This window comes from Toxotes jaculatrix, chromosome 16 (genome assembly GCF_017976425.1).
Source record: "Toxotes jaculatrix isolate fToxJac2 chromosome 16, fToxJac2.pri, whole genome shotgun sequence".
Lineage (NCBI taxonomy): Eukaryota > Metazoa > Chordata > Actinopteri > Toxotidae > Toxotes > Toxotes jaculatrix.
This window is the reverse complement of record NC_054409.1, coordinates 19,757,831-19,785,788: the sequence shown is the minus strand read 5'-3', so window position 1 is coordinate 19,785,788 and position 27,958 is coordinate 19,757,831. Positions and strand designations below refer to the sequence as shown.

The 27,958-nt window shown below is 41.9% G+C and overlaps 4 protein-coding genes across 7 annotated transcripts; 1 reads left to right on the top strand and 3 right to left on the bottom strand.

Moving 5' to 3' along the window:
• Positions 1–22: 22 nt before the first annotated feature.
• c16h18orf25 (chromosome 16 C18orf25 homolog) lies at positions 23–10,768 on the bottom strand. Of its 3 annotated transcripts, XM_041058758.1 has the most exons (5): positions 10,541–10,767; positions 8,758–9,660; positions 3,641–3,811; positions 3,067–3,181; positions 23–2,968 (listed from the first exon to the last, which is right to left on the bottom strand). In XM_041058758.1, exons 2-5 carry the CDS (start codon positions 9,593–9,595, stop codon positions 2,779–2,781), a joined length of 1,314 nt encoding a protein of 437 aa, XP_040914692.1. In that variant the 5' UTR covers positions 9,596–9,660; positions 10,541–10,767; the 3' UTR covers positions 23–2,778. The 3 variants fall into 3 exon arrangements, with proteins under 3 accessions (XP_040914692.1, XP_040914694.1, XP_040914693.1); XM_041058760.1 differs by lacking the exon at positions 3,641–3,811 and having other exon boundaries at positions 24–2,968; positions 10,541–10,766; XM_041058759.1 differs by lacking the exons at positions 23–2,968; positions 3,067–3,181; positions 3,641–3,811 and adding an exon at positions 3,835–6,847 and having other exon boundaries at positions 10,541–10,768.
• Positions 10,769–11,742: 974 nt separating this feature from the next.
• atp5fa1 (ATP synthase F1 subunit alpha) lies at positions 11,743–16,763 on the top strand. The gene is made up of 11 exons (XM_041059576.1): positions 11,743–11,867; positions 12,822–12,897; positions 13,029–13,198; positions 13,573–13,746; positions 14,191–14,357; positions 15,099–15,399; positions 15,527–15,751; positions 15,830–15,937; positions 16,027–16,171; positions 16,289–16,439; positions 16,535–16,763. Exons 1-11 carry the CDS (start codon positions 11,808–11,810, stop codon positions 16,611–16,613), a joined length of 1,656 nt encoding a protein of 551 aa, XP_040915510.1. The 5' UTR covers positions 11,743–11,807; the 3' UTR covers positions 16,614–16,763.
• Positions 16,764–18,111: 1,348 nt separating this feature from the next.
• On the bottom strand, positions 18,112–20,271 carry hwa (huluwa). The gene is made up of 3 exons (XM_041059425.1): positions 19,681–20,271; positions 18,814–19,012; positions 18,112–18,278 (listed from the first exon to the last, which is right to left on the bottom strand). Exons 1-3 carry the CDS (start codon positions 20,269–20,271, stop codon positions 18,112–18,114), a joined length of 957 nt encoding a protein of 318 aa, XP_040915359.1.
• A 1,189-nt stretch (positions 20,272–21,460) lies between these two features.
• Positions 21,461–24,626, bottom strand: zgc:122979 (uncharacterized protein LOC641576 homolog). 2 transcript variants are annotated; one of them, XM_041059008.1, is made up of 4 exons: positions 24,504–24,626; positions 23,615–23,873; positions 22,672–23,225; positions 21,461–21,694 (listed from the first exon to the last, which is right to left on the bottom strand). In XM_041059008.1, the coding sequence occupies exons 1-4, from the start codon at positions 24,609–24,611 to the stop codon at positions 21,461–21,463; spliced, it is 1,155 nt and encodes a 384-aa protein (XP_040914942.1). In that variant the 5' UTR covers positions 24,612–24,626. The 2 variants fall into 2 exon arrangements, with proteins under 2 accessions (XP_040914942.1, XP_040914941.1); XM_041059007.1 differs by having other exon boundaries at positions 23,615–23,855; positions 24,504–24,611.
• Positions 24,627–27,958: the final 3,332 nt, after the last annotated feature.

Below are 27,958 nucleotides of genomic sequence, written 5' to 3'. Positions count from 1 at the left end.
TAAATAACGTTCTATTTATTTAGTTTTAAAATAGTTTCTTTTTGTTCTACAGACATAATTTCAAGGAAGTCAAGGACCTGCAGAAGCAACAAAATAAACACCTTTTTTTTGTTAATTTAAAATACTGACAGTAAAACAAAACAAAAAAAAAAAAAACAGACCAAAAAAAAAACAAAACAAAAACAAAAACAGAAGAGCAAGGCTAAATTACTGGTAATGAGGGTAATATTTGACTTGAGGTTAAAAGATGTGACCAGACATGCAATGTGCAACCATAGTTGAGCATCACTGCCCTATTTTCTACCAAACCGCTATCTCTAAAGACATAAGCACTGTCTTACTAACATTTCATATTAAAGCTAAGGAACAATAGCAAAATGGATTTTGCAAGCAGAAGTGGTCTGGTAAAATAACTGTCATTACAGTGGTAGCTGCATATAGTGGAAAGAACTGGCCAATGGAAAACAAAAACATCACATCATACTAAACTGTATGTTGAATTTGAAACAGAATTTCTGTCATTTCACAACAAATGCACTGACTTCCAAATTAAAATATTCAGACTTACAGGGTAAATTTAAAAGACTAAATTGGAAGCAAATTTCAAACCAGGAAAGGAAACAAACTGAAAACATATTCCATTTAGACTTTGGTTTAGTTTCTTATATTTAGGATTTTCCCTTTCTGTGACCAGCAGAAGTTAAAATAATATTCTATAATTGCCAAGCATCACCTCAGAGAGTAGATGTTATTCAATACGCAATAAATCTAAAGTGTTGAAACAGTGTGTGAAATTGGATTGTTGATAAAAAAAAAAAAATTACCAACGTGGCTGCAGTACTGCATGAAGACAAAAATAAGACCACAGGGAAAGAGAGTAAGCGGGCCCTGAGGATCAGGGTAAAATCAGTTCATTCAGTAAATGCCACATGTGGGCACAAACTCAAAACCACTTTTACTGTTTTTATATGTGTGCTAAATTCACATCTATTATTAAAATATTTATTGTTGAGATAGCAAAATCCACTGTTTTCTAGGTAAAAGAATAAGCTTTATACCATTCTAAAAGAAAATAGTGCACATTTCAAGGCATTCAGGCCATTTTACTTTGCAGTATTCAATGGAAGATACATTTGTTAGTTGTTATAAAGGGGTCCCCAGAGGTTTAAAGGTGTATGCATCCACTCAGGATAAGCATGCAAACAATAAGTGCACCCAGTCAGCACTGCAGGGAAATACATTCACTGATAACTAAGTCACCTGGGACACTCTCAGACTCTGTAGCGGAGGACATGGCGTCCAAAATAAAGTGTCCCAAAACTAAAGACACACCATTTCTATTGCCAATCCACCATCACCACGTATAGTTCTGCTGTGGTGGAAATGAGTCATATTTTGCATTGTGTCTGTGACAAATGTGTCGGTATTTTTCCCTCAGAGTCTGAATTTAACCAGTGGCCCTCTGTTTCAGATTTCACGATAAAGTAAAAATGTATTGTAACATGGTAATAAAGGAAACAAAAGCTGTGGATTTAAAGCAAGAAAGATTTTGAGAAATAAGCTTATGTGCTTTCTGGTGGAAAGTTCAGGCTGTGATGTGAAAATCAATACCACTGTCATGTCTGTTAAATTTGAAGCCAAAGCTAGCATCTTAGCCTAGCACAGAGACTGGAAATTGGGGGGGTGGGGGTGTCGGGTGATGTTAGCTTGGCTCTGTCCAGCTATTTCTTGGCTCTGTGCAGTTGCTGGGGAACCAGCAGAGACACTGGGAAGTTTACTGTGCCAAGAATAAGTCCACCACATAACCCTTTGTAAAACAGTAAATTACCATTCTGACATTTCAGTTTTTGTGCAGACTAAACAAACGAGATATAAAGTATTAATTAGTGAGCTTTAGAGAACAGAGCCAGGCTAACTGCTTCTCTGTTTCCAGTCCTTATGCTAAGCTCGGCTTGAACAAACTAATATAAAAGTGGTATCAATCTTCTCATTTAACTCTCGGCAAGAAAGTGAATATGCCTCTTTTCCAGAAAGTCAGACTACTCCATTATGATAAACCAAAACCAAAGCACTCCCAGATTGTATATGAACATAGGCTGTACCTGGGCACTGTAAAGCAAAGCTATCAATGCAGAACTAAATATAAAACCAGTGGTGAGACTTTTAGAAACAAAATTGACCCCAGACAGGTACAAAGCAAATGCTGCTATCTATGGTCTAGTGTCCCAGCTGCCATTTTGTCTTGACCGCAGGTGACTGCAGATAAAAATGCCAAATCCAGTCCGAAAATACGCCATTCAGAGTCTGTAGTGAAACAGGTCAACAGCCATACTGTGATACTGACCTGCTCTCAAGCAGCAACTTGAAGGTTTCACTATACAGCTTGCAAGCACACAAAACAAAATGACTACCTACATCTGTTATCAGGGGGTAACTGAGGTATTAAATGAAGGGAGGATATTGCTATCATTAACAGATAAATCACTCTTACGTAAATTTCCACCTGCACATGAAGTGCTGTGCCATTTTATTACAACCTAAATTCATAGCTGACAAGCCAGGATCAGGGAATTGCGTCAGCAGAATGGCTTTGATACACATGATTGTTCAACAGTAAGTTAAAAACAAACAGTGCTCTGGAGCAGTGAGAGTCCACGAACGGTTACAGGCGAGGCTGCAACTTTAGGAAGGATTTCAGCCGTAACATGGAGGCGAGGCAAGAAGGATGAGGATTAGGAGTGAGAGGAAGAAATAAGGAGTCTTCAGTGTACAAGTTGTTTAAAGTAGGTATTTGTGTCCGGTGTCCTCGTCCAGCGTGAGGTCCACCACTTCAGGAGGGGACACCCAGTTAGGCTGTGGGGAAACAGTAGTCCAGAGATGTGGTTGATTTGTGCTGTTTAACTGCTCCACTGAGTTTTCCTTCCAGGAGGACAAACTCTTTATCACTCCTCCACATGGGTGGGCGCATCTGGATTTAGAAACAAAAAAATTAAAAAAAAAAAAAATTTCACACCGTCAGTAAAAATAAAATTGTACAGATAAAGTTCCTCCTCTTTAAGTCTTTACCGTGGTTTTTCTTGCACTCCAACAATTTCCACCTCACTGTCAGAGGAAGCAATGTTAATCTGGCCCTTGTTGTGTTGAGAACTCTCCTTGTGCGACAGCTCTGCCTCCACGTGGCCTGAAACAAATAAGAGGAACAGAGTCACACATTGTGAGGAGGACCGGGGCAGTAGAAGAGCCTCAGGCCTTTCTGACACATGAAGACCGCAGCTGCTTTGACACAGACAAGAACAAAACAATGATGAATCTGACACTTGTGCTTGAAAAGCTGACTGGATAGCATGGAGTGACACACATTGGACAAAACAGAAATTGTGGACTTCATCTTCATGTTTTGACAATGCCGGCTAGCCAGTCGTAAAAAGTAAATTCTTTTCTGTTGGAGCAAAGCAGCAAGACTTTAAATAGCACCAAGTGCAAGCCAGTGGAGTGAGAGATGAAGAGTAGTAGCACTTCAAAGGCGTCTTAATTTAATAAGAGTTTCCCCACTTATTGATGACACCCATGCCTCTAAATGTCTGTCCTGTCTTCACTGAGAGGAAATTATCAGTTTAGATATACCGGGTTTGTAACTGACCTGAGATAGAGCTCAGAGCTCTTACACACCCAGAGTGAGCTGCCATATCCTGGCCTCTGTGTGTTTTTAGCTCATGCTTTATCACCGTAGGCCGGACTGTCTCCACACTCATACTCTCCTGGTTAGAATCAGTGTCTGAAATATCATAGTGACCCACTACTGGAGGCCCGTCTGCAGAAAACAAAGAAAACACTTCATTATTCAAATCATGCCTGGGAATAGTGGGACTCTGTTTGGACAAGAGACTGGATACAGCATCCATAGTCCTGCTAGCTGCGGCATCTAAAATACACACAAGGAAACACACCCTATTTCACCAGATTCAAAGGTTTGCACCAACAGTGAAGTAAAAGAGTTTGGCTCAGTCAGTTTGACAGCCCTCGTTCCGCTGTAAAACATGAACAATTACAACTGTGAATAAAATGATCATCACTTTACAAAGCTACACTAGTGACGCGTTTATATAATAAGAGTTGTTGTGTTTGCAGTGTATTAATAACCCTTTTGGAGCAGCAATTTTTTTTCTCTCCATTTATTGCTTTTAAAGTAACAGCCATTCACATAAAACAACACTAGAATACAGTCATTACAAAACGCTTCAACATAATCTCTACTCAGTGAGTGAAATGTATTGGGATAATAAAGGCCAAACAACAGAAGAATAACTGTGGAAGAGCGGGAATATGTATGTTTGTTCTACCCTGTCAAAATAGTCTCTGGGAGACACACACACACACACACACACTGCTATCCAGACGTGTGTGAGAGGGGGGGTTTGCCTGGACAGCGTGTACTATGAAAGAACGCTGCCTATGAGTAGCTGATTGGGCTGAAATAAGCAGGTATCAGGGTTACCAGAGAAACCGAGCACTTGCCAATGTAAAAGGCCATGTATTAAAGATAGAAAAAGGACTAATGTAAACCAGGATAGTCTCTTTGGTAAACAATGGACTGTCCTTTGTGTTGTTTTTAATGCACACAGTTTGTGATTGTATGCACAAGGCTCTCTTTACTGTGTTGACAGTTGATTCAAAAGGTAATTTCAGCTTTAACAAATCCAAGACAGCAGTTGTTGGATCCATTCAAACCCAAAAATGGCAAAGTAATTAATGCACCATGAAACAAAAACACCAGTATTCACACAATTTGAAACAAAACCATTAGGCCAAGAGAAAACAACTAAATAGATCAAATGTTCTGTCAGTCACCATTTATCAGCATAAGCAAAGCTATACCTTGCACACATGCTGCTGATGAAAACTAATTTGGCCTTGCACATTCTATATACTAATATAATCACATGCAAACAGGTGGGGAAACGATGCAGTCAGCTTTAGGTTTTGTAAAACTGACAGTCATTGGGCTACATATACACATACAGAAAACACTTTTTTAAACATCCTAACTATAAATATGATTAGGCCAAATATTCCTTCTTAAGCGTCTGTGATGGTTCAGTAGTGTAAGCAACTGTGACACTACTGTCATCTACATCACTAAAAGTAGTTTGCGGATAGGGTTTGAAGAGGAGTGTTTCCGCCTCAAAGACCACAGGATCTGAACCAGAGAAGGCCACTTGATCACCCAGATTAGTCTGTTTTCAGGAAATCAGTAAACATTGCCATGCACCATACTGCAGCTGTGTTACTGCTGTGCATCTGTAAGTTTGATGCCTGGGCTTTCAGTGTAAAGTCAAGCTACGGAATACGCAGTGCCTTGTGGAGACACAGGCCAAGCTGTCAGACCAGTGCAAAAAAAAAAAAAAGAACTACGCAAATATTATATGAATGAAAATTTGAGGCTCTTGACATTGCAGCTAACAGCTACAACAAAGGAACCCATGCCAAATCTGACACCCATAATCTATACACAGGCTATAATAAAAAAAAAAGGAAAAATAAAACACCCTGGGAGCAATTCCTTCCTCACTAGTTTCCTGTTACTGCACAGAGGCAGCAATAGCAGCAAATGTAACAGAAAGGCAAACATTAAAAAATGTAAACTTCTAATCTAATTACGTAATATGATTTTAAAAAAGCAAGAGATCGCGTGGGTTAGTATATTGTGTTTATATTTATAGGCATATCTATGTTTAAATGTTCTGATGTTAGTAAAGCTATGCCACCAAAATAAAGGCTGTTGCAAGATTTTTTTTTAAAGTCCTGAACCATTTACAAGCAAAGTGCAAACATAGTTCAGGAGAAAAAAGGGTTATGTAAGGTTGTTGAACCTGATTTCTAAAGAAATAATACTATGATGCTTTATCGATCATTCCCAGCACAAAATCAGAATGACAAGGCACATGCTATTAAGCAGCAGCACCCCACCTAGCACTGTAATCATGGCTGCCCCGGTGCTGTCGTGTGTTTGACACAATCAGCTACTCTGTACGTGTGTGTGTGTACAGCTGGTAAACAAAAACAAACAAGCCATACAATAAGCAATACAATAAGAGCCCTGACTCAACAGTCTATTGAAATATGCCCCGTGTCCGTGTCACAGACGCTGCAGAAATCAAACAGGTGAGCTGAATTACTGAATGAATGTCAAATCTCACAGTGATTCAGTGCCAGCAGATGCACTGGGCCTCAGGTCTGCACAGTCAAGTTCAAATGACCAGCTCAGGCCCAGCTGCTGTTGATGGTGTATCAGTTTAGTGACCTCGCATCGTTTACCTATTAATACCCACTGCCATGCTTTCTGCATCAACTAATTCTACACTTGGTAAGATCAAAGTATGAAACTGCAAAGAGTGAAGAAGTGAAATCTAAACATTCAAGAGACCAGGGTCTGGAACACCTAGATTTCCATTCTGAGTGACCACTTCAGGTAGGATGTTGTTGTTTATAGGGGTAGGGGTGAGAGTGTTGTTCTCTCGTGCCAGCATGTAGGCAGCCATAGTCTCTGCAGACTCTGACGATGGTAAAAAGGAACTGGGAGGGGACGGTCGTGGCCCCTGGGAGTGATGCTGCTGCCCCTCTAGGGCATCACTTGAGCGTTTGGACGAGTCGTTGTCCGAGTCGAGGTGCGCAAGCTTTTCCATCCAGATGCGGAAGCGCTCCTCAGTCTGGCGCTGCATCACGGCAAAGCGCGTCATGGCCTCCTCCAGAACGCTGCCGATGCCGTTCCTGTCCCACGAACCGCTGTCCAGCAGCCCATGAATCTGGGCGCCCACTCTGGATCTCTCCGACGCACGTCTGAAGCCAGCTTTAAAGACATTGAGGCCAAGCCATAAGAAAATACAGTGGCACTTTCATGCTTCGGAGGTGGACTTTTGTATTAAAGAGAAAATGACAGTTTGTTTTTGGTTACGTGCAGATCGACTCTTTCATGCTGATGGACTACATCATGCAGTTGTAGCACTCAAATCTGTGTGCGGGATGTAAAAATGGTTGACAGTGTTTCATGTACTACGGATCCCTAAAGGAAGAAACTGGATGTCTCGGGCGACTGATTCAGTGACTGTGGTTTGAAAAATGTGTGAGACTTTGAAGGAAAACACCCATTTAAGGAAAATTAATTGCATTAATTGCAAACCCGTGATGCAATGACAACAGATACATCTAACTATATTTGCTTCTAAAAGTTAAATCAACTTTGTTATTATAACTTCTATAATGTTCTTGAACAAAAATCTATGACTAAATAAACTAGTTCTACTGTGAAACAGACTGCATGACCTAAACAATAATTCATTAAACAAAACCCTTGACACATCACAAGCTAAATCCTGAATTCAATGGAACAGAAAAACAGCCCCCTAGAACCAGCCCAGCAGGTTTTCCTCTAAGGAACATAATCACAGGGAAAAGATCAACCTAAAGCAAACAAAGTGGCTTCTCCAACAACAACATAGGGCAGCGGGCCTGTAAATATCACCCAACTAGTAGCTACTTATAGAGAACTCAATTCACCCAAGAGATTTCCACAACCATCAGGAAACATTAGATTAACTAAGGGAACAAACGTTCGATGTGCAAGCAGAAAATACTGCCAGTGTTTATCTGCCGGTGTTCATTCCTATTAGGCACGTCTGTGTCTGAGTTTAGTTTACAGCACAGCCATCCACAGTCAGAGCTGTATATGCATTAACATGTTGAAGTCGCTGACATAAGAGCCTTCTGACTTCTCAAAAGGTGCTACAGAACCCATTATAAAGAAGAGAACCGCCTGTTTGCAATTCTACCAAGGCTATTCGCCTCCTGTGTAGGCAGAGTGAAGTGTATGACAGACCTAAGGAATATTTAAAAGCTCCAGGCAGAGACCGAAAAGCAGGACACCCTAGATGCCTAGCAGGCTACAGGGGATATAGACAGTCATTAAACCTCCCAAATAAAAAATTTAAAACTTTTAAATTGACTTGTACACATTCTAATAAAATGGCACAGTAAGTATGATTGAACCTAAACTCTCTGGTATGAGGTTATATTTCTATAGCACATCAACACTGAACAGTAGCTGCAGAGTCTTGCAGCTCAAACTAACACAGTGAGAGCGTACACCATTGTCTATTTACAGCAAAGGCTGGGGATATAAATGGCTCACTTGTTGAATTGCAGAACTCAAAATTTAGGTTACAGTAACTCAGCTCTGTATATTCCATGAGTTGAAAAATGTCCACTGGATTTCCATTAGCATGCAAACAATGAGATATAGCTCCAACAAAACATAACGTATTACTACAAATGACTGGGCATAGGCCCTTCTAAACATACAAAGTATCTAAAGACAGGATGAATGAAGACAGATGATGAGTGAGGAAATAACAAAAGAGAGACAGACTGATAAAACAAACAGACAAAGCAGTGCTTGTACTGATCTAATATTACAAAGGCTTTGGACAACCCCACGGCATGTTAATACTATATGTGGAAGGTCAACAATTTGATTTGGGTTGCCTGAAATTTTAAGGTCACACAGACAGTCTCTTATTGTTAAGATCTGTGTTTGGCTCTGAATTATCTGTGATTGTCATACACTGTTGGACTATGTGTCTTTTTATTACCATGTAATAGAGTTTTACATGGGTTATCTACGTGGCTGCTGCTGCTACTGTTACCCTGGACAGTGGTGGTAGCACTGTGCAAAAGCAATGCATTGTGAACACTTGATGTTACCTGGAATATCTGTCTTGATTGTCTTGCTACCTCCTGAAGTGTCATCATCCTCGTCCTCAGAGGTACTGGTGCTGGAGTCACATGTGAGCTCGCTGTCACTCGTACTGCTGTCCTGCAGCAGGTTATACTTCTTCCGTGCTGCCGCCTCTCGTTTTTGCCTCAGCAAACGCATGCGCTCCTTGTGTTTCTGGCTCCGATGACCTTTCACTTTCGTCATCTTGCCGTTGGTTTGTTTCTCCTGCCCTCCTGCTGCAACCACGGTTGGCTGGCAGCGATTCTTCTTTGCAGCCATTGCATTGGGAGGCATCTCGCTCTCTGAACGTGACCGCCGAGACTTCCTGCCCCCTGTTGCTGTGATAGATGTTTGCTTTCCAGCTGCCTGTCCAGGATCATTTACAGCTTCCATGTTGCCCTCCTCCTCTTCTCCAACAGGAGGAGCAGCACCTTCTTCCCCTGAGGAGAGTGTGTCTGAGTCAGCAAGGTGGCCACTGGACGAGGGGGAGAGCATGCAGGGGTTTGAGGAGTCACTCTCATAGATATTACGGGACACAGGCTTGTCACTCCCTGTGGAGGCATGCTGGGACTCTGGGGAGTCTCGGCGGAGCTCTTTCATCAGGCATGGCATGGAGAGGAGACTCTGCTCACCCTCTGTATGCAAGGGGCTGTCTGCCTCCTTTTCCCTTGGTGGTGAGCTGGTACTGGTGGTGGTCTCTGTTTTCAGATGCTCATCCTGCTCTCCCTGAACAGAAGCCGTGGCTGATTGTGCTTCATCAAGGCACTCTGGGGGGCACTCGGCATCCACAAATTCCTCTGCCTTCTCTGAATCAGCCATCTTCATGCTAGTTGAGCCCAAAGCCCAAAGGTCCAACAAATATGGACCAATGTGCCTGGACAGGAGCTCACCTGTTGGAGGAAAAACTAATTTCAAATCACAGTCTAAATTTGAACAACAGGGTGGACAAGATCTTTACCATTACCTTCAAGGTCTCATTCGATGCTTGAGGGCATAATTAACTATGGTGGCCATGCTGAGTTACAATCATAACCACAAAGGCCACAAAAAATGAAATATTGCCATTTCAATATTTAGGCCTCTAGTTCAAATCTATTGGTTTAAATACACCGTTTCTTTCCTCGCCTTACAAACTCGCATTAAAACACTGATTTGCAACTTACTTCGTGTATTTTGTACCGGGTTAACATGTTGCATAACTGTTGACTTTTCACATACCAAAATCAACAAACAATCCCACTAAATTCCATGCAATATTTTCGCCAGAAATGTCTCTTCTTCCCTTCCCGGTATTGGTAATAAACAATTTACGGTGTTCCGAATGGACGTAACTTTTACTTTGAATTTTAATCTACTTAAACGTTTCACACAGCCTGAAAATTATTTCACGAATGTCTGTTAGACACCTTCAGCCACATTAAACTAAGCATGTGTACACTGAAATATTTAATTGTGCCTGAATGAATGAATTTAGTTAGTTGTGTCCGCGGCTAACTGAGGCTAACGCAGACTCGGATCCGGACATTACTTTTAGCTGCGTAGTGAAGCTAACCTCGATCATAACCTTACACTCCCGAAACTAAGCGAGAAGAACACGACAAGTCATGGAAACATATTCAGGTTGCAGGACAGCAGCCTCGCAAGATGCTATAAATGGAAGCAGTATCTAGCCAGCCAGAGGTGTAACAGGCAGAATAATGCCAGTGGCTAACAGCTAACGTTATCTCAGCAACTTAGCATTTAAAATCGGCTGCGCTAGTTACAACTTACCGCGGCGTTAGTTATAATCTTCTCTTCTCAGTGTCAGACTTTTTGACATCTTCAATAATCTGTTGATTCTTTGATTTACGATGCATAAACAGAGCCCTATAAAATATAGATCACTTCTTTAAAACTTGGAAGAATTTGAACGTGTTTTGGCGCAGTGCACTCGCACCTTTGCGAGCCCTGTTAGCCGTTAGCGGCTAGCTGTGTGTTTATTTTAAAATGTCTCCATCAGCCGTTCACAAAGCTACATGCGCCATTTCCGGCCTGTTGTCAATGACCGAGCGCCCCTGCGGTCGCATATTAATATTACAGGGCGAGAAAATACCGCAGGACAAGCAGAGGACAGAGGACAAAGCAGTACCCGAACTAGTGACCCAGGCATGACCGGATTGACATTTGGCACACAGAAAAAAATATTATATAGTATAAACTAAACCAATGAAGGTCTTAAAACTAGATTTTGACATAGAATCCCTCTTCAAGACCAGGGTCAGTGTACTTTACTCATGCAATGATATATACAGAGCTGATATTCTAACATATGTTGTGAGTTCAGCAATTCAACAAGTGAGCATTTATATCCCCAGCCTCAAGTAAAAAGTTGCATTTATCACATTACCACTAACTGCTTCCTACACAGTGAACCTGAGGCTAATTGGACAATGATTTGAAATCCATTTAATGAGAAATACTCGTAAATTTCGCTGGGAATAACATAGACATAAATTAAAAAAAGACGATATAGCTAGATATTGATCAACTTGATAGACCTTACTTTTTCCATTAATTTGTTTGCAAATTTTAAATTGAGTAATTTCAAGCAATTTGAAATCTCAGGCTGTGTGCCCATTACTACCGTTTTCTGTTTTTGTTTGTTTTTACTTAAATCCATTGATTTTGTGTGGTGCAACTCTTCAGTCTAGAGCAAAGTCACAAATTAACTTTAAATACCCCTTTGAGAAACATGCCATTTTGATTCATTTTAAAAAATTACGTTGAGCTTGATCACTACGTTCAGCTATTTAGAATGGCCATAATTATGAATGACTTAAAATGAAATTATTTTTGACAAATAGGTTGTATTTATTTCATATGTACCTCAATCAAAAGTTACAAACGTAAAGGCGAAACAAATGAATGAAGAAAAAAGGAGGGGTATTTTATTTTGAAGTACTACCGGGTCACGGTGACCTTTCTACAAATCGGCTTCCGTGTCCGCCATCCTTCTCTCTCCGCACCGGGAGCAGGACAGACTCCGCAGGACATCGACATGTTGTCAGTTCGTGTCGCAGCGGCTCTTGCCCGCACCCTGCCTCGACGGGCTGGATTTGTAAGCATCTCTAACTTCTTTATGTTTCGATTTTTGTCGACTTCGATCCAAAAAAACCGCGTTTTATTCACACGGAGAGCCATGGCGGTGTTGTGCTTTCGCACGTCTTTGCACCGGAGGACACCGGGCCCTTCACAGAGCTTGTTCCCCGCTGTTAACATGTGTAGATGATAGCAACAAACTGCCTTTGTGATAGTAATTGTGGTGGTGGTTAATTGTGATTACTCGACAAAAATCTTTCTCTGGTCCACGTGTTGCACTTTTAATGCATTGTCAATGGAAATGACTAAGCTAAAACGAAGTGATTTGTTTGTGAAGGTCAGATTTGTCTCACTCCACATGCCAGCTTTAGCTGCAGATGCACTTGCTAGGCTAAGATTTGCATTATAGTTTGTTTGACTGCTGTTTATACATGGGTTGAAATTATATGGAATATTATGTTATTCTGTATGTTATCTGTTATTGTTAAGGACTGTCCTGTAACTCTGCAGACTACACAGCTAGAGGCCTTTATCAAATGTTTTCATACACTCAGTTGCTCGTGTATTGGGTACAGCTTTTATAAGTCCCATCTTCATGGAGATTATCATGTTGTTAAATCAACTGTCATTTGTGGTGTTGTTGAACTGTATTGTGTTATACGGACATGGTCAAGGTGTGTAGCAGGCTTAAAGTTTTAAAAAGCATTGAATTAAATAAAAAAAAGTTTTAAAATTGAAATTTTAGAAATCAAGATAATAAATGTAATGAAGAATATGTTTTACTTTTGGTTCACATTGTAAAAAATTAAGCAGCAGTTTTATTATGGATGTTGTAAAACACTGCATTAGCTTTGGCTGGTTATACCCAATAAACTGTTTAAGTGTATGTGTTGGATTCACATAACTTGAAAATGCTGCACCTACATGAACTTGATTAAAATGTATTCCTTTGCTACTTTCCATTGTCATAAAGGTATCCAAGAACGTTGCTGCAGCATGTGTGGGAGCCAAGAATCTACATACCACCCGCCCATGGCTGCAGAAAACAGGTCAGTATATCAGGAAACTTGAATTGGCCTATTACTAAAGAAAATACGTTACAAGGTTTCAAGGGTAAGACTCATTTATTATCATTTAAAGATGTGGAGTTTGCTCATTTAACACTTTACATACATTCAAGGCACGGCCGAGGTGTCATCCATCCTGGAGGAGAAGATCATGGGAGCTGACACCAGTGCTGATTTGGAAGAGACTGGTCGCGTGCTGTCCATCGGTGATGGTATTGCCAGAGTGTACGGTCTTAGGAACGTGCAGGCTGAGGAGATGGTGGAGTTCTCCTCTGGTCTGAAGGTAAGACTGATGATGATGTTATCTCTGCACAGAATGAGTTGCATTGTGGTGCTTCGATGCTTGAGAATGCTGGATTCAGACCACACTGGCTGTCTTTGCTTAACCCGTTTCTTCTAGATCATTTGTAGACAGTGGTAAATGGCAAATGGTGCTTGGTGGTCACCAGCATAAGTCACTGCTTGTACATTTTAAATACATTGTATAAAAGATCGGATCATTTTCCCTCAATGAGTCAAACCATTGTAATTTATCAAACTCAATACAGACTGATTATTAAATAGAGGTCAGTTAATACCATTGATATGTTACCAGTAACTTGGCAGTGTAATTAAACGGGGAAAGTGATGGCAGTTGTTGTTTCTACTCTTCTCCAGGGCATGTCTCTGAACTTGGAGCCTGACAACGTCGGTGTTGTGGTGTTTGGTAACGACAAGCTGATCAAGGAGGGCGACATTGTCAAGAGAACAGGTGCTATCGTAGATGTTCCTGTTGGTGAAGAGCTCCTGGGCCGTGTTGTCGATGCTCTGGGAAATGCCATCGATGGAAAGGTAATGACAGAATTTATTTTCAAGGCAGTTTTTTTTTAAAGTGTTTCTAATGTTAATAAATTTCCCTCTGGGGTTATTATATTAGCATGAAGTAGACAGTGGGGTTTCAACTAACCTTTTTTTCATTATCAATTATTATTATTATTATTTTTTCGATTAGTCGGTTAATTATTTATTTATTAAATATCAACCCTAATCCTCACATTTGAGATATGTAAATTAATAGAAAGTTTGGCAGTTTTGCTTATAAAATAACTTAAATAATTAATCAATTATCAAAATAGTTGATGATTAGTTTTCTGTCAAGAAACTTATCAGTTAATCAACTAATGGTTTCAACTCTAATGGACAGGAAGTTCTCTCACCATGACTTAGATTAGTTCACTAGCATTGAAAATAACTGATAGCACTCAATCGCTTTTTCTTTCGATGTTTTATTCACAGGGCCCCCTTGGCTCCAAGGTCCGCAGGCGTGTGGGTCTGAAGGCCCCTGGTATCATCCCCCGTATCTCTGTGAGGGAGCCCATGCAGACTGGCATCAAAGCTGTGGACAGTTTGGTCCCCATCGGTCGTGGACAGCGTGAGCTCATCATTGGAGACAGGCAGACTGGGTAAGAGGATTCTGCTCAAAGTGAATGCTTGAACACATGGTAGCATTTGATGTTATTTCTAGTGCCACTGAAATTGTGTTACAGCAGTTGAAGAGCTAATGTTGCTAAGGGGTCGACAAAATAATCTACATTGAAATATGTTATATGAAGTTTTATTTGTTCTGATTTCTGATTGTTCAGCTTTTTGTCATTTCATGGCTGTTTTACATTTCAATATTGACACAAGCAAACGTTAGTGTGTGTTAAAATTAATTACTATAGTTTATTGTTGTAGTTTTATCACAGCTGTTGTTGCCTCTGTGGTTGTTTTCTTTCAAGGCTTTCAAATGCAGAGAAGGTGGTGCAGAGATTATTTACCGTGAATTCTCATAAAAAATAATTGCTGAGTCATTAAGAGAATTGTAACCAACTACAACAGCTCTCATGTTAAATTTAATATAATGTACTTTTCATAGCATTATTTATCAGTACAAGTCTCATGTTTTACTTTCTCTTCTTTAACAAATTATGTTTTCATGCTATAATTAATGCCTGCCTATAAAGGAAAGGCTGCAAGACATTCTGGAGGAGATTGTTGTTGCACAATAGGAATTAGTGTTGTGGACATTGACATTATACTGATTTTATGAACACTAAAGGTAAAACTGTCAGAACAATCAGCCCCAAAGCGCAAGATTGAAAATCCCCTTTGTACAACATGGATCTGTTTGTCAGTGCTTAGCCTTTAAATTTGTGTTGCAGCAAAACCGCAATTGCTATCGACACAATCATCAACCAGAAGCGCTTCAACGATGGAACTGATGAGAAGAAGAAGCTGTATTGCATCTATGTCGCCATCGGCCAGAAGAGGTCCACGGTGGCTCAGCTGGTGAAGAGGCTCACTGATGCCGACGCCATGAAGTACACCATTGTGGTGTCTGCTACTGCCTCTGATGCCGCTCCGCTGCAGTACCTGGCTCCCTACTCTGGCTGCTCCATGGGAGAGTACTTCAGAGACAACGGCAAACACGCCCTGATCATCTATGACGATCTGTCCAAGCAGGTGAGTTTGGTCCTTTAATTTAATTTGATTGTTGGTCAGGATTTTTAATACACGGAAAACTGGTTACTGTAAATAATTTTAGCTTAGAGTTAAACCCAGCCTCGTGTGTTGTCTGTGTTGTCTGCAGGCTGTCGCCTACCGCCAGATGTCCCTGCTGCTCCGTCGTCCCCCCGGTCGTGAGGCTTACCCAGGAGACGTCTTCTACTTGCATTCCCGTCTGCTGGAGAGAGCTGCTAAGATGAACGACAACTTCGGCGGCGGCTCCCTCACAGCCCTTCCCGTTATCGAGACACAGGCTGGCGACGTGTCAGCCTACATTCCAACTAATGTCATCTCTATCACAGACGGACAGGTGAGTGTGTGACTCGTTGTCATACTTCATCACAAGAGAAACTTCGAACCATTAGCTGAATGCTGTTTTCTTGCTCAGATCTTCTTGGAGACTGAGCTGTTCTACAAGGGTATTCGTCCAGCCATCAACGTCGGTCTGTCTGTGTCACGTGTCGGCTCTGCAGCCCAGACCAGGGCCATGAAGCAGGTTAGTCATTCTCGTTAATCATCCATCTCCGAGCTGATGCCGCAATTAATGTCTTTGATTCTGACTTGCTGATTTCTGTCCGTCATCAGGTGGCTGGTACCATGAAGCTGGAGCTGGCCCAGTACCGTGAGGTGGCTGCCTTCGCTCAGTTTGGCTCTGACTTGGATGCTGCCACTCAGCAGCTGCTGAACCGTGGTGTCCGTCTGACTGAGCTCCTCAAACAGGGGCAGTACTGTGAGTATTTACTGTTCATTTCAGTGCTAAAAATGGAGAATATAGACATGTCTTTCAGAGAATATATCAATTCTAGAGCCGTCTTAACTACTATGCCTGTATACTTTTGTCTTTCAGCTCCCATGGCTATTGAAGAACAGGTAGCAGTCATTTATGCTGGTGTGAGGGGACACCTGGACAAAATGGAGCCTAGCAAGATCACCAAGTTTGAGAAGGCGTTCCTGCAGCACATTTTGAGCCAGCACCAAGATCTGCTGGCAGCTATTAAGTAAGTTAAAGAGCTTTGAGGGGGCAGCATGTGCGATTTTTGCATTCTGATTTTTGTATGCATATGTATTGTAATCTGTCTCATCTTCATTGCAGGGCTGATGGCAAAATCTCTGAGGCCTCCGACGCCAAGCTGAAGCAGATTGTGTTGAATTTCCTCTCCAGCTTCGAGTAAATTCACATTTTTTGGTCTGGTTGTTTTCATGTTTGCATAGTGCAGCGTCAGTTATTCTTTCTATGAACTTAAACTATGAAAAAATTCAAGTGGCACTTGATCTTTAATGTACAGATATCTCTGAACGGAGAATAAAGTATTCCAACTAACTGACTTTATCACCTCTTTTGGTGTTTGGGACACTGTTTGTTGGGGGCACTTTCTGTTTTTGGTATACCTTGATGGTGCGACTCTTCTGTTTTCTCACCACAGTTTGCAGTTCCTACTGATCACATAACAACATAGTAAAAATACTGAAACCAATGCTGACACATCACTCAATAACCAGTTTGATGTAATCGAGCATTTAATTTATATTTATATATATTATATTTTGGTTATAATGTCCAAAGTTGCAATACTTCACCTTTTTAAATCATGACAAATTAAATATCATTCTCACAACAATTTACAAAGCTAGAGAAGAACCCAGCAAGAACAGGGTTTCTGAATGAAAGCTTGATTTCTGAATGAAATCTTGCAGGGAGTAATTTTACTGGTTTAAATTCTGGAGTTTTTGTAATTTAAAAAACATATAAATTCATCTGGTCTGAAAAAGTATTTGGTAGCCCAGTTTAGTCTCCACTACAGTATTTGCCAGGAAAAATGTCTTTGTTTTATTTGGTACTGTGGACAAACTCTTGGCAAGAGGAAAGTCTGGCGACAGAGAATGAAGCATCACAAAGGGACTCACTCTGACCAGGTTTCAAATCTGTACCTGTCACTGCTTTATTTAAACAGAATTCTGAAAGTTTATTTCTCTGCTCGTTGACTATTAGACAAGATTGTAAAGTCTTTTCTCTATATTGTATCTATAAAACGCTACCATTAAGCGTTAAATCGGACAGTATAGTATAAGCATAGCAAATATATGCTTATACTATACAGTAAAGGCTCAATGTCATGAGTTATCAACTTGTGTGTGTTCATTAATGAAGTTTAACCCACCAAAGATCAGCACAAAGATCAGTTCAGTGCTGACATACTGAATCCTGGTATTTAGTGCAGATCTTAGTCTCCTGTAGAGGAAATAAAAGTAATCCACAGGAACTTAAGTTCTAAATTAATCTTTATTGGTCAGAGTGAATCAAAACATAAACAGCAGTAGTGAATGTGTATCTTGATGTGAATGTTTATGAAATCAGAACTGGCTGAGCAGTCCTGTAGTTACAAAATCGTGACAATAATAAACAAACATCAGTGAAAGGTGCACAGTAAACATTTAACGATGTAAGTGAAGGTGCTTAGTAAATAACTCACAATTCAGTGGCAATTCAAAAAAAAAAGTTCAGTGGCGGAGTGCGTTCATTAAAAGTTAATTCACACTAGTGTAAAGTCAGTGATTATTAGTGAGACAATCTAAATACATTAAATATTTATTTGTGTCTTTCAAAAAAAAGTTATTTAAATAAAATAAATAAGTAATGAAAATAAATAAACATTAAAACTACTAATCATATCACACCCAGTACTGTTTAGTGTGCATTGCAGGCCTGTGGTGTTTATGTTTGGGTACATTATTCTGTTTGACATAGCAGGGGTCATAATAATCCCACTCCAAAGCTGAAGCCAGCACACCGTTGGACAGACCGTCACTGTCTGCTGACAGAATCCGCAGGGAGACACCTGAAAAGAAGTCATGTTTCAGAACTTGGTTTGAATAAAGCAGTCACAGGTACAAATTTGAAACCTGGCTGGAGTGAGTCCCTTTGTGATGCTTCATTCTCTGTCACCAGACTTTCCTCTTGCCAAGAGTTTGTCCACAGTAGCAGACAAAGACATTTTCCCGGGCAAATACTGTGGTCGAAACTAAACAGGGCTACCAACGTACTTTTGCAGAACCTACAACATAACTACTCGATTTGTTTTCTTGATTATTCCAGAACAACATTAAAATATACTACTCAAATTATTTAGATATACAGCCTATACAATGTTACATAGGGCCTAAACCAGCAAAACTGCTCCGAGCAAGGTTTCATTCAGAAATCAAGTTAATTTATGCTCCTCCTCTGGTGAGATTGTGTTCTCCTTTGTAAACCTTTCACTCAGACAAAGATAATAATCACACTGTACCCCTGCTTTGGCCAGTTTGATGCAGCAGTAACAGTTATTAATGAATGTTTTGATTACATTGCAGCTGAAGGAGACTGAAGCGTACCTGCACTTGCACCAAAGTCGCTGTCAAGTCCAGGACCTACTGCAGAGGTGTTCAGGCAAGACGTCTCTGAAGGTGGGTTGGTGTACTCACACTCCATGTCTGCTTTGTCAAACACATGCACTGCAACACCTGGGTTCACATCTGTCAGCATCTCGTAAGTACTGCTCCGACCAATGTAACCCACATGCTCTGGCTCCTGCTGTGAACGAAGGAAAAAAAGCACACTTTTTGGTTTTGTTGTCTGATGAAATCTCAAAAAACTGCAGGACAAAAAAAAGAGACAGAGAGCTTCAGAGGAAGCTGAGATGAGGTGTCAAATATCTGAAAGGAAATGTGTATTATTTTATATAACCTAATATGTATACAGGTCAAGCAAGAAGTGAGAATCAAAGTGTTTAGCTATTCAAAATACCATGAATTTTGGTACATCAGGTTCACTGTATACTGCAGCTGGATTGCCAGCCAGGCAGAGTGGGCAACTGTCCCAGTGGCCCTCAAAAATCCCACCCTCCCTGTGTGGCAACGGGTTTGTTGGCTTTGCTTGGTTATGTGGGACACTGCAACACTGTCTTGAGGCTGTGAGTCATAATCTGAATCCTTCACTATTTTACCTAAGTTTGTGTGTAAATTTTTAAATTAGTATTTAATCAAATTACCACACAGGAAACCCCTGTAGGCAATGATCAGAGAGGAAGGATAACAGGCCTGTGAGAGGGGCCTTGCAGCTCATTTTTGCCCCAAGCATGTTACTTCAGCCATGCTGCATAGGTCATAACTGGAATTTGAACCTACCGGTGTTGGCATTGTCAATTGTTGGCATTGGCCCTTCAGGCCTCTTCCTGGTCGATTTAGTAACTGATCACTCACCGTGGGAGAGTTTGGCGGAACAAGGTTCACTCTGGTTTCAGCCTCTGAGTCACTGGACTGCGGTAAAACTGGTGCGCTTCTGCACCAGCCCGCTTTACTGACGCTGTATGTCCGTGAGCCGGAGGGCAGGTCAAGCCTTGGGCTGAAACCAGCTGCAGAGGAAGAGGCCCGGATGGTGCTCGGCGCCCTCAGGGACCCCGAACCGGTGGCACCATCTGGCCTTAAGAGCCGGATCCTGTGATCCACCCCGGCCCGCTCCCTGGATGAAGCCCTGGAAGAAGTGACGGGCTGCGGCAGGACAGGCTCCGACACAGACATGTAAGCTCTCCTCCCGTCCTGCAGTAGGGGAAAGGCCATGTCGGACACTCTTCTTCTTTGCAGGGTGGACTGCAAAAGCATCATCTCGGTGTCCTCTCGCTTCTGTCTGTTGTTGTTCTTTGACAGGACCATTAACTTGTAACCCAGGAAGAGGCAGTTCAGCAGAAGCAGGATGACCACGCAGGGTATGAGCAGAAGGACGACTAAAGTCAGATTTGTCACCGGGTAACCTTCTGTCAGATTGGATGGTGTGGTCTGACTTATTTGCGACATTTCATTCCAGAGAACTTAAAGGGTGAATTTTAGAGAATTGCTGTTCTCAGCTGAGGTTTCACGTTGTCTCTGAATGCACAGGTGGTTTGATGTGTCAATCAGTGTGGACTGCTTTGACTTTGAGCCTGCTTCTCGCATGTAAACAGTCTCCACGTGCCACTGTTGTCTTTTATCAGCCCTGTCCTCGTCATTGTGGACTAATCCTGTCAGTGTTCGCTAAGCAAAGACTAGATCTGAGGCGACTGTGCGTCTCAGCTGGCAGCTACATAAAATTACACATCAACAGGTGCGTCTCATTATTTGCGGGATGTTCCGCGTTGTCGTAGCAGCTAATCGCCGCTAGATGGCAGCAGGCACTGCACATCACTGCATCAGAAGGCTCTGCAGTGATGCCTGGGAGAGCTTCGTGCTCTCAATTGTGATTTTCTTTATGGAATGCGATGTCTTAATTCTTGGTTGAGGACATTTGTGGTCCACTGATGCAAGTATAATCAACAGAGGAAAACAGAACTCAAATTCTTGTTTTTATTTATTTTTCATGCTTCTAAATATGTCTATATCAGGTAATAATAATACATCAACAGCTAGCTCATTGTAGAATACATACAAACATTTCAAATGATTCAATAGAACATTTGACAGATGAATCTCTTAGAGACAATGTTTTTGCATTTTGTACACAAAGTAGATCTTTGCACACAAGTACATTTTGCTATTGAAATAAATCAATGCAAAGGATCAGTCATATGAACACCATATAACTATAATAAAGATGTTTTTTTTTCTTCACATGTTTCTACCATTCAGGTTTAAGGAAGTCTATACAGACTTGAATAGCACACTGATATCCTGCTATAGGTTTGCAAGTATTACAGTACAGATAACCTTTTCATTCAAGAGAAAGGCCATTGAGTCAATAGACGCCCTTAGATACCAAAGACCCCATTCATCAGTTCTGTACTCACTGCTCATGTAGCACAGGTGGTTTGTGCCTAATACCTACAGAAAGTCATCTCCTCACAAAGTCCTGTCTGAACTACAGCTCACTTTAGCACTGCTTGCCTTTTCCAAACACAGTAAGAGGTTGTGATTGGTTGTGATAGTTAGCACCTCGGGCAAGGCTGTGTTTATGAATTGATAACAACATACACACGTGGCGAAGCTGTTTCAATCATTTAAATAAAGCAGGCTAGCACTGGGCCAGGCTGTGCTTGATGATCTCGCGGGACTGTGGTGGGATCCTGTCGGGGAAGAGCACCTGGAACTCCACCACCAAGTCGCCTCGCTGGGAAGGGCTCTTGGGCAGGGGCAGACCTTCGCCCCTGAGCCGCCGAACAGCACCAGGTTTAATAACATCGCTGCATGGTAGAGGCATCATCCGGCTGTCAAGTGTTGGGACGTTAACTGTGCAGCCACAGAGAGCCTGGAGACAAAAAAAGGAATAAAAATTTTAGTCCTGTAGAGCTGTTATATTTAGAACAAGTTTAATAATACTTTTGATTGGCCTCATTATGAAAGACTGAATGAAGTGCTCTCGCAACAAAAAAATAAGTGTCATGTTACATAAGAGATAAATATGGAGCGTCTATCTTTCTAAAAGCATAACGATTTTCTGTCTTATGCAACAAACTGGTGTTACAGATGTGATAATCGCTGCTCTATTTACTGACTGTGTGTGGGAGTTAAGTGTTTTAGTGACTGAAGGGAGCCATAGGAAGATGGAGGAGCTCTTTGAAATGCCAGTCTGTGTGACTGCTACCCTGCTAATCTGTGTGTGGGTTGGTAGAAGTGAGAGCCAGAGACAGAGCGAGCCAAAAAAACTGCCTGGTACAGGGAGAGGAGTCTGCAGCACACATAGTAGTTGAGATGGAGAGTGAAGTGCGATTCGTGGGGGCAGTCAGTGCTGAGGCTAAATTTAGCTCCTGTTCTCTCCCACTCTACAGGGGCTGATGAGGTAACGGAGGCGTTGGCAGGATACTGCTGCTGTTCTGTTGGCGGGGGACTGTCAGCCCATTGTAAGCTGGGGGCTCAGATGCCCGTAACAGAACACTGTGTTCTGTTCTCGGACTACAATCAGATGTATCACCCCTCCCTGCATTTGGCAGATATCGTACCTTCTGTCTTACGTCTTATTGATGCCTTTCAGTTATTGATTTTCTCTGGTATTTCAGAAAACGGATTATTCAACAGTTATGTAAAGACAAGAAGTGGTGGATGGGTTTTAGCCTTTCTCTGAGTAGGTGTAAGCGGCTTGAAAAAAATCACATAGTATCTCTACTTTTAGACCAGCTGTATGTTTCGCAATATGTCGTTCATTCGGTCAGAAATGATGGCCTCTGTGGGAGTCAAACTCCTAACCCTGACAGACTTTTAAGCCTGACATAAATGCAGAAAACTCACCTCTTTGAGGGTGATCTTGGCCGTGTAGACGATGTTGGAGCCTTCTCTCTTGTATTGAGGGTGCTCCTTGTCCCTGAGAATGAAGGTGATGTCTGCAGGGGTGTTGTTGGGTGTCTCATCTCCCTCCCTGGGGAAGGTGATCTTGGTCCCCGCTTTCCAGCCCTTCTTCACCACCACGTTTAGCACCTTGTCTTCAGATCGCAGGCTGCGGCCGTCGGGGTTGAGCCGGCTGCGGGTGATCTTCACTTGCTTTGTGCAGCCGTGCATCACGTCCTCTAGGGTCACCAGCAGATCGTGCACAACCTCCTCGCCCTGCAGGCGCCGCTGGCCTCTTCGTAGCCCGCCATCGTAGCCGGCAAACCCACCCACGTGGCTGAAGGTGAACCGTCTGAAAGGGTTGAAGAGGTCATCTTCACCGTCTAAGTCGCTGCCAAAGAAGATGTCGAAGTGGTCGGATCCATGGAAGAAGGAGGAGAAGGTGGCGTGGGGGTCGCTGGGGAAATTATTGCGGAAAACAGTGCCTTGGCCTGTCATAGACATTCCATTCTTAAGGCCTAAAAACACAGAGAAATGCAAAGAGTTAAATTAAATGGATGCACATTCATCAAATGCTTCATTCTCATTCTAATCCTGATGCTGCTTTCGTGCAAGTTCTGCCTTTACTAAACATCAGCTATTTAGGAATTTTCAGGAAAACTCTTTCTTTGCACCCTGAATAATTTATCAGGCCCACAGCTATTATGCACATGTTCAGCTGGTTTAATAGGGGAGACAGTGTTTTAGTCATGATTCTCCCTCTGCACATCAGTATTAAGCCTTGATGATGGCATGAATAGTTATTGCAGCAGCCTGTGCTACAGTAATTGGCCAGATGGCGGATACTCTTTAAGGTATTTAACTCATGTCAGTGAAATAACAAGTGTGAGATCTCCCTCACTCTCACCTTCTTCTCCAAACTGGTCGTATATGCTCCTCTTTTTGGGGTCAGTCAGGATCTCATAGGCCTCTGCAATCTCTTTGAACCTGTCCTCTGCATCAGCATCGCTGTTCTTGTCTGGGTGGAACTTGAGTGCCATCTTCCTGTACGCCTTCTTGATCTCGTCTTCGTTGGATTCAGTGGAGACACCCAGGATTTTGTAGAAGTCCTTGCCTGTGGGTTTGATGGACAGGCAGGGTGTGTCCTGCTCAGACCTGGTGCCTTCCTGTAGAAACAACAGCAGTCATGCATTAGTCCTTTCATAAAACCTGGTCATAGAATTCACTTTTTGTCTTAAAATCTCATATAGACAATTGTCATTTCAAGTGGCAGAGGCTGAGAAAGAATGAATAACTAATAAGCATGTAAATTAAAACATTCATTCCCTTAAACACAGCACAGAATGTCTGAACATCCTCCACACCAGCTGCTGTACAGCATGTATAAATATGCAGTGAAATCAGCCCCTCAGCAAAGACCCTCTCTGGGGAAACACCGCCTTATCTCTGTGCTGCTATGTAACTGCATGTCTTAAAGAATCTTAAAGACTGAAGCACAAGGTAACGAGAGAGAAGGGGGGAGTCATGTGAGGGGCAAAAAGTCTTCCCCAACGACCGAGATTCTCTGCAGCGATTGGCTGAACGGGAATCAGCGAGTCTTGCATTTGAATGGATGCAGCAGTGACGATCAAATGCCGAAAGATGCCGGTACATCAGCGAATTCACTCATATAATACGCCTTGTATGAAACTTAATGATTCTAGCAGTGTATTCCAACTTAACGTAATTTAAGCAATCGATAATTCAACAGAACAAAAAGCTTGAAAAACTAAATCTTTATGAAAAAATGTACTTACCGCTGATGATGATGAGCCTGAGCTGTCTCCCCGGTGCATAACTCGCACTTTGCACTTGACATTGACATTTTTGTGCTTCATACCGAACTGGGTCCAGATGAGTACCATGATGTTCTGCTAGAAAGTTAGTTTTTTTGTTGTTGTTGTTGTTGCTGCTACGTGTCGCTGTCCAGTCGCGCTGGTGCTGAAATCTCTCCGCTCCGTCCTGTCTGGTGCTCTCCTCGGCTCTCTGTTAAATACCGCCGCGGCAGCTCCTTTACTATACGCTCACCCGCCCACGCAGCGTGGACGAGCTTTCCCCTGACCCGCCCCTTTCTTCACGCACGGCAGGGGATGCCGGCGTCCTCAGGTTGCTCGGTGCAAAGCCATTGGTGCTCAGGCGATGATCACGCGGATGTTGCAGCCTCCTTCTCCATCTCGAGACTTGTTTCCGGAGTTCTTGAAGGCAGAGCCGAGCAGACAGTCACGACACAGTACACAGAGTCCTTTTTTTTTCTTCCACAGAACAGAACAGAACAGAACAGAACAGAACAACCAGACATACAGATTAGAAAAAAAAAACCCTGCTGCTGCCCAGACAACCTCCAGACAGTCACCTGCTCACTGATGGAGCCCCTGTCCTCAAGTGATTTCTTGTGCACATTTTGTACATTTGAACGTGAACCCACGGGTTTTACAGATTATAGCAATTTAACTTTGCTGTGGGTGAGACAATACCCAAGAGAACAGCCTGTTTCTGATTTCAGCTATTTTAAGCAGCCTGTAATTCTGCGGTGACACCTGTGTGCCGAGCTAAACAGCCAGATACGTGAATTAGTATGGACACAGGTTAGGTTATATAATCAATAAGTATTGTCATTGGGTTGACACAATAACATGAACGCCTGTACAGTCTAATCTATTTTAATGAAATAACAGTGATTGAAGAAGTACACTTCATTATATTCCTTTCAAACAAAGAAAAAGAGAAAAATAGCTCTTTATTTGAACTCCTAACAACTCATATCTGAAACGTAACACGGACTCAACTACTGCTTTTCTGCCAAAACGTTTGGCAACGCTTGTTAAGTTTATGTGTTAATTTTTTTTAATGTAAACTCTTGATTGGAAAAGTAACCACCAACTCTAAAAATGTACAACAAGTATAAAGTAGCACAAGATAAAAATTCTCAACACTTTTTGAAGCTGTTCATTGTTGTTGTGTTGTATTGGAACGCATTACTTCATATTCACAAGCCCCCATACATACAGAAGTGGTGGATGGGCTTCTAAGAGAGAAAATATGCACCCAGTAATTTACCATAATCCAAAACAAAGACAGAAATTACAGCTTTACACGATCCTACTGACCAACATTTTAAATGTGTCAGTTTTATTTCCTGTAGTTGAAGTTAACTTCTGAACCCAAACAGTTGTGTTAATGGAATTTCAGTGAAAAGGTCAAAAACGCTTTACGGAGGCCGTGTTTTCTGAATGGTTCTTGTATCTGTTAGATTGTGCAGGTGTTCATGTAAATGCATCCGCCCACGTAGCTCTGCACAGCAATAAAGTGCAATGCAGACAATGAATGCAAACCGATGCAAATGAGACACTTCATAACCAACAGCAAACAGCTGTGGAAGGAAAGGCGGCTTCAAGTTATGTAACCAAATGTGTTAAAAACCTTGCCTTGTTTTGTTAGTGTTCACACACACACTGTATCAGCCGCCTGTGAAAACTCTAGATGTCACCTCAAAAGCATGTTGACTGATTGAAGCATGGTGATTGCTTTGCCAGAAACGATGATGAAGATTTTTGGAGTCTGATGTTGAGTCTATATTAATAATAATCATAATGATAAGGGACTGTATGCTGTATGGGGGGGGGGGGGTGAACCTTGTGTTTGACTTTTAGCAAGCAATACCCTTCCCCCTGATGACTCAGCCAAGTTTTCAAGTTTAATATGTCAATGGAACAATATTTTTACATCGTCCAAATTGCACACTTGGGATAGAATCAGCATGTGCCCTGTGGCAGGCCTAAACTTTGCCACATTTCTATTATGATGGCTATAATACAACATAAACTGAAGGCATCTGCTGGCTAGTGAACCGATGGCACGCTGTCCTGAGAGACAACTGCCCCGACCCTTCCCTGCTCTCAAAAAAACAGACAACCCTCAATTCAACAAAAGGAAAAAATACAAACTCCCCCGCCCCCTTTCTCACCCCAACCACCCCCTGTGTAACAAATACAATACTTTGCTAAAGTTAAAAGAAGTAACTTGAGAAAACGGGGCTCATGTAATATTTAAGTTAAATAAAATATGTAAAAGAAAATTCTAAAAATATCTCACAGACCCACATACTCTTGTGAGCTTGAAAGTCATCACTACAGGAAGGCCACCACTATTGATGACATGCAGCAGCATCTGTTTGAATACCTCTTTTACTCCCATTGATAAAGAGTCAGTATTTCTATTTAGAGATCATACTACACATACTACAAGCTTACGACAAAGCCGACCGTGCAGCTGGCAGTGCAGCCATGGATATGGATTCAGTGTCACAGGGAGCGTACATACATGGCAATGCTTCCTGCGCTGTGATGCTTCATACATCCAATAGGGGATGGAGTTTCCTGGGGATTCTCCTTTCGTCTTACAGGAACCAACAGACATATTTGGTTTGAACGTGATGAACCAGGAGCGTCATGCACCAGATAGCAGCTCTTCCATGCTATTCACAGACTGAACAGGATAGAGTGAATCAGAACAGCCTCTTTCACTGCGTTCATTCTTCCTTCCTGCCCACGGGAACAGTCTGACTGTGTGTTTGGCCGGTTTTTCACACATTCACACTCTGTCTCATAGAAACACATACAAAGTTAACTGTCAGTCTCAGAGAAAATAACGCTAATTAAAGTACCAGGCTGCACTGACACCGTTATTGTTAGGCGAGAAGGCGGACAGCTTACACGAAGCCTGGTGTTCTTATGGTGTTATTTGCTGTTCTCACATGCGTTCAGTAGTAACTGCAATAAACAGCCACTAGCTCTGCAATTGTGTATGACCCCTGTCTTTAACTACATGGTGCGTATGTGCATTATCTTTTTTTTTTTTATTCCTTTTTGTTTGCTTTAATATATTGTGAGTCATAGTGTTAGTGTATACAACCCAGTACATGCTATAATAAATTCTACATCTTTTTCAAACCTTGTACAGGTGAATAGTCAATTTAATAGTAAGTGATCAGTACATGCAGGCTTAACTACATGCCAAGTTCCTCTAGTCAAGTGAGCGGTTTGGTTCTTGGATTGACAGTGTTGGTTGGATGGATGGATGGATGGATGGATGGATGGATGGATGGATGGATGGATGGATGGATGGTGTTATCCACCACTGGAATATCACAATAACTACTGGATGGATTGTTGTGAAATCTGATACAGATAGCCATGGTGCCCAGACATTGAAT